The following is an 11,944-nucleotide window of genomic DNA, read 5'->3' as shown; positions in this document are numbered from 1 at the left end:
TATAAGTTATATTCAGAGTACAGGTATTATAGATCATAATCCTAAGACTCCCCCCGTCAACAATGGCAGAATAAATCAATATATGAAGTGATCTCGTGTGTCTCATTACTAGTCCCTGTTTTCTATCTTTTTTTAAAGTCTTTCCTCTCGGCTGATTATATCTGATGCCGAAACCCGGGACCTTTAGAGAACAGAAACTTGTTTTTTTCCCTTTATTTCTATCTCTCTCAGTCGTTCTAGAATAAGAATTTCTGTTGTTCGTTCTCTCTTATTTTAATTTTTTTTTCTGGCTTCCCGCAATATTTTGAGAGCAGCGGTTCTGACATTGCCAGATAATCCTCCTGCAGCTACAATGGTAGAGTCACAACAAGATCAAGGGCTTCCACCACTACCTAGAACAACCTTGGCGGCACTACATGCGACCACATTAGAATGGACCAAAATTCGCACCGCTAAGTCGCAGGACTTGAGGAAAGCTGTTCAGATTTAGACCAGTTCACCGGGGAGACAGGTGAGTTAAATCATTTTATAAAAGGAGGAGATCGCCTGATGGCGCGGATAGAGGCTAAAGTAGGAGAGAACCTGCTAGACAGAGAGGATGCAAACTCGATAAGAGCCGCAATCGTGTGCAGGATTAGACGAAGCATCCTGAATCAAATCCAGGGCGACGCAGAGACACCGTCGGGCCTGGTGAGAGACAGACTGAAAAAAGCGTTCGGCGGCGGGAGATGGACACCCGAAGAAGACATCTTTCAGATGTTCCGAGAAGAGAAGAGGCCTAGGCAGAGTAATGGACTGTTTGCGGGAATTCTTCTCGATCGGTTCAAACAAATCACAGAACAGATGAGGGAAACGAGGAGTGTAGCGGAAGTCCAAGCAATCATGGCATTCCTATCAACAATACTAAAAGTACAGTTAGCCAGAGAGACGGGAAACAGAGAAGGCTTGCCCAGGGACCAAACTTTTGTAAACTGTGCACAGGACATGATGGACGCCAGTGCGAGAGAAGAGGAGATGAGAATGGATGTTGAAGAGACCGGATGGAAACGGGTCTCAGACAGTAGGCCAAGAGCTAAACAGACCGGAGGAAAAAGGATTTCAGGGATCTTGGGCGAGAAAGAAACGGGACTGGAGAGAGACGATCGAACGAGGCTAGTAGACCAAGGAACGGGGGAAGGAAGGGATACTGAAGATGTCATGGTTGCGGCCGAACCGGGCATTTAATGGCCTACTGTCCGCGCACAAAATGCTTTAGATAGACGAAGGGATTCGAACATAGGTGAACCAATGGAAGTGAACTCACTGAGAGTAAGGAGAAGAGGGATAGCAAGGAGACCACATGGATCAGAAACGGAGCCACACGATACGTCCGAGGCGTCGGAAACAGGATTGGAAGGAGAGGAGAGAAGATTCGCAGGAGCACGAGAAAACGGCAGGAGAGGAGGGAGGCGGATGGATGAAGGAGGAAGTTGTCAGGATGAAATCTGAGGGGCGTATCAGCGGGGAGGCGACCGCATGTTGGTGAGTTGCAGCGTCAGAGGAGAGCGGGGTGGTCTCCCTATCATCAGCGTAGGAGGAGTGCGATGCCTTATCGACACCGGGAGCTCGAACACCATCTTCTGCCGTGAGTCGCTGGAGAGGATGTGTGAAGGAGAGGAGACTATTTATTTTCTCTTAATTTTTTTTATTTATAACTTTTTATATAGTTAGGGGTGCCTTTTGTACGAAACTATACTCCTTCCCCCAATCAATTGTTAAATTAAAATTTAGTATTTAAATTTTTCAGCTTATGAAAACTACAACAATCTAAGATTTTAAAAAAAAATAGCTACCGCGTTGTAAGAAGTATTTAAAATACTCAAAGTAAAAATATCTTTCCTAAAATTCATCATTACATAAGTCTTTATTTATCATTGTAGAAAATTATTGATATTGTTTATGTCACTACCTGCTGAGGTACTGCTTCTGACAGTTGGGTGTCCCAGGCGGTGTACCTGTTGGAGAAGGCCCTCGGGCTCTGCCATTGGTGGAGCATCATCGGTTCCTCTCCACCAACCACCAGCCCTGAAGAGTTTTTCTTCTTCTGCAATGACAGAAACTACATATTTAATATAGCACACTAAAATAAAAGAATAAACATCAAATTCCGTAAAGTAGGATGACTATGGTATAATTGTATGTGGTCTTTATTTCTAAACCTAATATACATTTGCACTATTGAGATAAAGATTTTTACCATTTTTTTTTAAACTATGAAGCTTCAATGCCATCACTGAAAAAAATATTCTTCAAATATTAAGGGAGTTGTACCAATTTTGTTTCGTATCTATTCCACCCCACAATCATCCCTCACTTTTCCTAAACAACCAATCGATTCACTTCTACCCCTCAATAAAAAAATCTACCTATATCCTAGATCTCCTCACTCTTCGTTCATCCATCCATTCATTAATCACTAGATCCTAACCAATCAATTTATACATGCCCTCCCATAGACCCGCCTCCTTCAAAAAATCCTTCTTCATACATGCAACCTCCTCCTGGAATTCCCTTCCTATCTCCATTCGTCAATCCTCATCCATCTTTTCCTTTAAACAACACCTATTCCTTCACTTACTACATAGTCAAACCTCCACATCATTGTGAGCTAGGTATACAGCCATTATTGATTACTATTATCAATTATAATTTAACCAAAGGTTTTAATGTATACTGAAACTTTTAAATTTCTGCCAGACAATTAACCTTAAATTGTCAATAATGTATTTGTATTCGTATTCTTAGGGACATTTGTCCCAGAATAAAATTAATTATTTCATTTCAATGCGGGTGACTTCGGTACGCCCATTTTTAATATGGATTCAAAGGACAAAAATGCCGTTGTACCATTGCCACCCATTCTTCAGGGATTTAGAAGGTTTCAGGGCGTGGAAAACATTTTGTTCAATAATTTATTTTGATTGAAGAAAATATTGCTAACGGGATTTCTCATTTTAAAAAGTCCTTTTTTAGCTTTTGGAGAGTGAATTTTCTGAATCATTAAAGAAAACAATAATAGTGTACATATAACATTTTTTCTAGGTTAAAAAATATTTATTTTTCAATGTTGGTCGTAACCCAGAAACACAATATGGGTCCTACCCCAGGAACATATCACTGGAGATGTTGGCATCCCCAGGAACAAAATCACTACCTTTTTTGTAAGCCTTACTTGAACAGCTTGTTCTCTTGAATGTTGAAGTCTCTTTTGTTTGGTATAATTCCTGCAGAAACGTCCTCCTAATTGTTTTCTTGTAGACATGAGATATTTCGTTAAACTACTGTCCGGTGAAAAGGTCAATCTCAGTAGGCAAGTTTGTACCATGATCACAGCTGGTATATTAAAGCCACCCATCAATCAGTAACATTTTCTTCAAACAATTATCAGGATATGCTTCAGAATAATATTATTATCAATCAAAAATTACTCAGATGGACATTCCACAACCCACGATTACTCGGCAACAGAAGTTTGGGAGATTATGTCGCTTTTTGTGATATTATGAAGGTAAGATCTCTCACGATATGGAAAAAAAAAATTATGCAAATGCTTCTATTGGTACTGCAAGGGCGACCTCTAAGGGAATTCAAGAAACTCTCCAGCATTTGTCTGGTTCCTTTTTCAAACCCGCAAGAATGTTTCAAACATTAAAAACAAAGTCTTACCAGAGCCACCCCAACTGTACACACCCAACTGTAATTTGTAACACGTTAAGCCTCTTGATTCCACTGGAATTCAGCTACGTAATTTACATTGATAAACCTGTTGTCACGCATGAAATAAAAATGACCGTTGGACCTTATTTCTAACGGGGTCTTATTAGTTTCACTTACCTTTTTTTATAAATAAGTGAAACTACATTATTTCCAGAGGTAACGCCCAAAATACGTTTTTGAAAGTTGAGTCGTGAGACGGAGTTCAGTCTTTTAACAATGGGTACATTGTCGATTTTGATGTGACCGATATATGTCGACCAATTTTGGCCATGAATGCGCAGATAGTGGATAGTACAACTATCAAGAAAAAAACATCAAATATAAATTTACATGATGATCACTGTTACTTTGATAGTAAGACGGTTATACATTATCAATGGAAGTAATAATAATTTCCACAAGCATTTATGGTACCAATGGATAATACGAACTATTAATACAACAGCATCAGAACCAAAATTGCAACCTGGTGAAAGAGTGAAATTATAGGACTGTGATATATTGTCCTAGAGTCAGGGTTAGAAATGTCAAGTAATCAAGCTGAAAGATTTTTGAGAAGTCAATAATGGCTCCCCTGTTCCCCTCTCCAAGACTATACAACAGCAGCACAGTAATTATAGTTCGGCCTGCCACAAAAATATTGCAGAAAGAGGATGAACCCTTGCATTACTGAATCGGAACTATTTTTTTTTTTTTTTCATTTTACAGCAAACGTAAAACAATCGTTAGAAATCTCATTAAATTAACTTTAAGAATGCCTGTCACTCAATATTCTAACCACATTTTTAATATGGTTACAATGATTTTTTAAAAAAATGTAGAAATGCTAAATTTTAAAAATTGTTATCTTACGAAAATAAATTTTCTACCTTAACCTGTCAGTTAACTTTCCAACAGTATATACATTAATTCGATAAGATAAAAAATTTCAAAATATAGCATTTCTAATTTTTTTTTTGTCAATTGTTATAGCCGTATTTAAAATTCTCTATTTACTTTAAACTTCCTTAATGCTCCTTACTTTGTCACAAATCAAATCATCCATCAGGACCTCAATGTCCCCTATGTTGCCGATTAGGCCAGAACCAGATACCAATCCTTCCATAATAAACTTCCCAACCACCCAAACCAACTCGTTTCTAACCTGGCTTCTCCTTCACAACCTAATAATCTTCCTAGGCGTCTGAAAAGAAGATGGCCTCGAGATCTTCTCCTTTAGAAATGTTTTTGGAGTTCTATCAATGGGTAGATTCTCCACATGTTTTTATCATGTCATAATATCACTTACAGCAAATTTACTTGATGTGTATATATGTATACAGTTGTAAATATCAATATATAAATTATTACAAAAAAAAATTCAAAACATGTTTCAACATCGCAATTAAATTCGTCAAACTGCGCTTTAACTGTACACGCATCTGTGTTTTATCACAACGAACGCTCCCCTTTCTTTCTTTATTCACGTTTTTTTTTTTTTTTTAACATTCTTTTTTATATTACATTACAAAGTGACAGGTAATCGCAAAAGTGAGTATATTGTTGAAATTCTGACTAAAAGTTCAAGTTTTAGTGAAATTGGGAAAGTTGAGGCTAGAGGAACACTTCCTTACAAAGTACTGCAATCTTGTATATTCAGTATATCTTTAGGGGAAGGAAAGACCAAGCTGGAATAAATAAGGAAAACATCAAACATCTTACTTCAACATCTTTTTCTTTTTAAACTGGCACCCTTCTTGTCGCTAAGACCTGTTTACTCAAAAGTTTGACTTCATGCTAAATTGTTAATAAGGAAACAATTTTTTTTTTTACAATCTTTAATAGTACCAAGAAATCAAATTAAAAAAATTCTGAACCGGCCATTTATGGTATACGGGTGGTCATCCTACACCAAATAAATCTATTATTGTTGCTATATTGTAGTATGTCACGGAATTCATTTCAAGCCTAGGCCAAATTGAAAAAAAAAATATGCTCACCAGATCTTCTTTGGTAGGCTTCTTCTTATTTTTGCATATCCTCCTGCGGAAAAGGAAAGCGGTAACCGCCAGTACTCCCAGCGCCAGGCAGAGCATCACTATGGGTAAAAATGTTATGACGAGTTCTGTGACGTTCGGCCGCGGTTTCGGCATGACTGTGGAAGGAGTCACCACGATTGGAAGAACAGGTTTAGGCTTCAGATCTGGAAGATCTTCCTTAGAGTCTGAATCATCGTGTTTGTGTTCCTCCTTCCGCTTCTTTGCTTCGTTCTGGATTGCCTCTATGAGGGGAGGCGGAGGAACGTCCGGTCGTAGAGGCGGAGGAACTAGAGGCTTATCTGGATTGGGCGGTCTGAAACATTAGATAATCAATAGTTTGAGTTATATAAGAGTTATCATATAAGCGAATGATTTATCAAATTTTACAATCAGACCGAAATATTCATCATATCTTATAGAATAAGTATTATCGTGATGTACTGTATTATTATTTAGTATATAATTGTATGTTATATATAACATACGAGCTACAATTGATATAGGAATAATTATGAAATATCTGAAGGGATCATGTAGTGTGTCCACTCAAGACATTCCTTACCATATAGCGTACAAACTCAGATATAGTTACATCATCCCTAATATAAGTTCCATTAATATTTTTTTCACATAGTATTTAAGTCAAATTAATTTTCTATTTAATGAACTCCTGACATTTTTTAGGGATTGTAGATTTTAAATTATTCGAAAACTAATAAAAATTTACCAAAAAAATTAATTCTATCTTGAGTAAGAATGACAAGGTTTATTCCGTGGTTTTGCAATGAAATAAAATTCACCAAGGACGTATTCGAAACCGATAATGCTATTTTTTTAACTAACATAAATTTGCCCTGTCTATCAGCCTTTTAACATTCTACCATAGAAAACTTCAATTATATGAAGAAAATAAAAATATTATCAGGTCAAAAGAAAATAGCACAAGATATTACATAATTACTGAATCCTCGAATACTACAGTTTTTAGTTTTTGTGGTTTAAATTATCTTTATTCTATTATATTTAAATAATTTTAAATGTCTATAAATTTATCACTTGTTCTTTTTTTTCTCTTTTTTTTTTGGTGTGTGTTTTTAGTGTATAATGTTCTTTCATAGTTGAACATTACCGATCAAATAAAAATTCACTGAATTACTGTTACAGATAATATGGCGATTTTTAGCATGGAATATATAAGATTCACAAATACACGACCCTATTATATATAGGTTTACAATGGAAAGGAAAAGAAAGTTATTAAATTTTGTCATTTGAATTATTTAGTTAATACATTCCTAAACCTTTAAATATAAGGCCTCACGTCGACTATTTGAGTGAAAGGTTACTCTATATTGAAGCTAAGATATAATTATTTCAAATGTTAGAGTGTATCTATCATGCATAATAGTACAAGAGCCACGTGAAAAGAAAGTAGGTCATTTCACCCCAATTTTTTATTAGTTTAAGAAATATTTCGTATGATAAATAGTCAAAATGGATGAGTCAGCCAGGTCTGATTCGGAAAAATGCCAAATGGCGACTGCTTTAAGATGTTAAAAAAACTTTACTTTTCATTAAGAACTCCATATCTTTAAAACTACCTACAACACTAGGAAACCAAATAGAACATCAGTTAAAGTAAAATAAATTTACTAAAATATGAATCATAATAGGGATGTTTACGTTAAATAGTTCCCGAGTACAGTTTTTTTTTAAAGCAACATGTCATGAAATAAATACCGAAAAATCAGAAGTTAGTGAATTTAAATAATTAAATCTATATATCAAAAGAATATTCGACCTAAATTTGTCTATTGGAATTCAAATTATAACTAGATTAGTGTGCTATAAAGTAGCTTATGACGTTTATCTTTATAGGAGTAGTAGTTTTTATGATATTTTACAAATTAAATTTATTTCTAATTCGGATTTATTAAAAACTATATTTCAGGAAACGTTGGACGTACAGATGTCTGCCAGCAATCGAATTAACGTACTATAAATTAGCTTATATTCGTAGATGTAGTAGTTTATATGATATTTGCATATGCTCTTTTTTCTTAACAATTATAAATCAATTTATTTTAGAAAATATAATGAAAAATAATACTCCTATGAAGATACACGCCATAAACTACTTTTTAGCACATTTAACTCGCTTCAAATTGAGTCCTACTAGACATTCGTGTGTCTAATGTCTTCTGAAATATAGATTTCCGATAATAATTTTATTGACTACTGATTTTCCAGTCCATATTCATGAAATGTTTTTAAAAAAACTGAATCTCGGGAACTATTGAATGTAAACAAACAGTACTGTTATGATTCATAGTTTAGTAAATTTACTCTACTTCAACTAATGTTCTATTAGGTTTTCTAACGATGTCAGCACTTTTAACGATATGGAGCTCCGAATGGAAAATTATTTTTTTGTTAACGTTTTGAAACAGCCGCCATTTTGTATTCTCATTAACTATACTTGGTAGACTTCTCAATTTTGACTAGTAATTATATGTAGTTTTCATGAAAGTAATAAAAAAATTGGGGTGAAATAACTGACTTTTTGCTGATATGTTGTACTATAAGGGCTTGTACTATAAGGGCTTGTACTATAAGGGCTTGTACTATAAGGGCTTGTACTATAAGGGTCGGCTATTCAGTTCGTAACTTCTTATTGAACAAATGCTCATTTACTTCATTGTCTGTGAATCTTTAGGACATTTGAAAATGAAAACGAGTAAAGCATCAAGTTGACATGAGCTCAAATATTCTTTACTAATATTCCTAATAATGACTTTTCATTCTTGATGAGTTCCTTTTTTAAAAATAGGTTTTTATTTTGGCGAGTTCATATACTGTGATGTACATTTGTCAATTAGCCAACTAAGTGTGTATTTATTTGAATAATGAATTGATCAGTGCCTGTGTTTGCTTTGAGAAAGCTACAGTTATTGATTGTCAGAGCTCACAATTAAGTTGAGGTTTAATGAGCAAATTGAGTGACAAGAAATTAAAAGTTTGACAAATATTTCAGGGAATAAACATAATAGAATCTCAGTTAAATTTATCTTTAAGCCAAAATTTATGATATTTTGTTGGTTTAAGCCAATTTATTATCATAAACAACTAATTGAGAAACCTAGGATCTATAAAACATCTATTATTATCATTATCTCTAAATGTAAGTGCAAAAAAAATTATTTTCTTGTAGTTGAAGAATTCATGACTTCGTTGCTTTTTCATATTATAACAAATAGTTAAAGTTATATAGAGCTCTAACACTACACCATGACCTACATATCCCTTTTGTCCTTGATCTCCTACCAACCAAATTCTCAAAATTCCATATAAACCTTTCCAACCATCCTAATCCTTTGGTTCAAACCTTATCTAGTTCCACCCATCCCTACAGCCCACCTAGAAGGTTGAAACGGCAGTGGCCTAGAGACTTATTAAAATAAAAATGGACAATTGGAGTTCTGGCAATGGTCAGATTCTCCACTCAAGTTGAGTGTTTGCGGCTTTAGCGCACTTGCTCAGCCTCCACTGGCTCATTACCAGTGATGCGGCGAGAGGGATGCGCTGGGATCTCTTGAGCTCTGCTCTACCCCTCACACGTGGGGAATAGTGTGGGCTCAGGGATCCTCAGGTCGATTGTGTAAATATTGTATATATCATTTTATCATTATGTTATTTTATTTATTTTTTTTCATACGTATAGTTTGATTATGTTCATCTTGTCTATTCTTTTGTTTTTATATATTTTAAGAGAGTTTATTTATTTTTTTTTTTTATTTCAGAAAGTATGAGATCATTCATCACTATTACCTATTGCCCACTGTGTGGCAGATTGTAATATCTATCAATAAATAAATCTATCAATCAAATAAAAAAAAAACAACATATATAGAGCCCCAAGATTTTTTAAAATTTTATTTATTGAAATTCACAACTACAAGTACAAATAAAAACACAAGTGTAACGTGAATAATAAGAAATTCGAATATAATTTTAACATATTAAAGTTAAATTTAATATACTTCACAGTAGTGTTAAGGATAGGTAATTAAAGTTTTGAAATTTTAATTAGGAGTTTCCACTTCCTTGGCTCTCTTATTAAACTTGAAAGAGGAAGAGGAGTTGAGAAGGAGATTTCCTGCAGAAAATAGATCTTAATTCTCAATCTCAGGTACAATTGAATCAAAACTTGAAAGTCATACTGCCAAGTTTATACTGTACAAGATCCTTGTAAGACCAGTAGTAACATTCGGTGGGGAAACATGAACCCTCAACAAAATACGTATTAACCCTCAACCTGCTTGAAAGGTTTGAAATTTTAGGAGAATTCTAAAACGCGGGCTATTATCCTAGTACGTGGGCTCTGCAAGTTCACCATCTCCTCTCAGATAAAAATATAAAGTTTACAATGGTTTGGCATATTATGAGGATGAATGATGATAGAGTGGCAAGCACGTGGCGCCTGATGTGGCGATAGAAGATTTAGGGTGATATGAAGTAGAACACCAAGAGTTATTTATCCCAAAACAGTTGAAGGTCCTAAGCAATAATACAAAACAATACGAAAAAGAAAACAATAACAGCTCAAAAACCAACGACAATCAGGGCCAGTTACACCAATATCTGGTTAAACCAAGATTTGTCTCATTGTAAGAGTAAAGTAAACTCCGGTAACTTGGTGATCTGTTTCTGATATGCAGTTGTGTTAGTTAAGTAACCAACGTTACCTGAAACTGAGACAAATGCTGACAGATTGTGCGCTAGTGTCATCAAAAATTCAAATAAAATGTTGAACTTTATAATGATTATATTTTTCTGTTTTCATCAATATTCTCTATTTTTTCTTTTCATTAATTACGCAAAGCTAAGTTAAGTAACATTTATCATGTTATAGTAAATATAAAACAATATCAATTTTTAATCAGTGAACCATAATTTATTTAAACAAACAATGAAATCATTTTTTTCAACCAGTTCAAATTTTACCAACGGGAACAAATCATTATTATAAAAAGAACTGCCAATCATAATGAACCAAAATACTGCATTTTATGTTAACTCAAATATGTTTACATATAATAAATATGAAACTTGGAAAAGTTTATTGATTTGATTATGTTTCCTTATTAGTGCAATTACATTGAAATTGTTGTAGCAACATTGATCGGTGAAGAGTACCGCATGATTTTAAGTTAGCTTTACTGGTGAGTTCATTCGTGGTTTCACTAACCATAGTTTAAACTGTCCGATGGTGCAATGGTGTATCCGGCACTTAATCAATCCATCAGCTAGCGATAAGTATTTAATAGCTATTGCTGTTGAAAGGGATAGAAAAATAGAATGTAAAATAATAAACTAGAATATTATGAGAAAATTGAAAGGATAAATAACAATTATGAAAATAACAGCAACAATGTTAAATCCATTTCACATAGCCTCTTCGCTCACAACAGCTTTGTGGTTGCTACCTCCCACTCACTCCTGCCACATAGTTTTGAGTTTCGTTGGAGTATTATTATAGTAGCAACCCGACAATATGAATTTTCAATATCATAGACGTTGATATTGACGAACTTCACATATTAACCAATTATTTATTTCAGTAAATTTGGCAATAATACGGATATAGATATTATTTAAAAAAAATTAACACAATTTTATATCATATATATCTTCCTAAAAGACAACTTACTTGAGCACAGTCCGAAGCGGTGGTGGGTTTGAAATAGGGGGCCGCGGTGGCAGCTGCCCCACACCCCCAGGATGGATAGGGGCCCCACTCTCCAATATGCTGGCCCACACCTGAGTCTTCTGAGTCAACACTCCATTGGACACTGTAACGTAGAGGAATATGTTCTCTCCTCCCTGAAAACAAAGTGATTTGGATTTATATTAATTCCTAAATAATATAAATAAATATTGGGATAGCCTTTAATTTTATTAAGTTATTCATTTATTTGTTTTAACTTATTTATTTATTTTTAATTTATTTTATAATTAATCCTTGTTTATTTGTTTTAACTTATATATTTATTTTCAATTTATTTTTTTACTTACATTTTAGGCTTGTTTATTTTCTTTATTAACTTATTTATTTGTTTTTAATTGTACCTTGTTTATTTGTTTTAACTTATTAATTAATTAATTGTTTC

General features: G+C 34.2%; 1 protein-coding gene across 2 annotated transcripts in view; it reads right to left on the bottom strand.

The window, feature by feature from the left end:
- Nucleotides 1–11,944, bottom strand: part of Cad96Ca (tyrosine kinase receptor Cad96Ca) — a 153,310-nt gene that overhangs the window by 38,792 nt on the left and 102,574 nt on the right. For both annotated transcript variants that reach the window (XM_014431629.3, XM_067047342.1), the window contains 3 exons: nucleotides 11,485–11,657; nucleotides 5,736–6,087; nucleotides 1,949–2,083 (listed from right to left, as the gene is read on the bottom strand). In XM_014431629.3, the coding sequence (XP_014287115.1) occupies nucleotides 1,949–2,083; nucleotides 5,736–6,087; nucleotides 11,485–11,657 (660 nt within the window). The remainder of the gene's footprint in view (nucleotides 1–1,948; nucleotides 2,084–5,735; nucleotides 6,088–11,484; nucleotides 11,658–11,944) is intronic.

This window comes from Halyomorpha halys, unplaced genomic scaffold (assembly GCF_000696795.3).
Source record: "Halyomorpha halys isolate HHAL.00 unplaced genomic scaffold, Hhal_1.1 Scaffold39.1, whole genome shotgun sequence".
NCBI classification, from domain to species: Eukaryota; Metazoa; Arthropoda; class Insecta; order Hemiptera; family Pentatomidae; genus Halyomorpha; species Halyomorpha halys.
The sequence above is the reverse complement of the archived record's forward strand: the minus strand, read 5'-3'. Positions and strand labels throughout refer to the sequence as shown.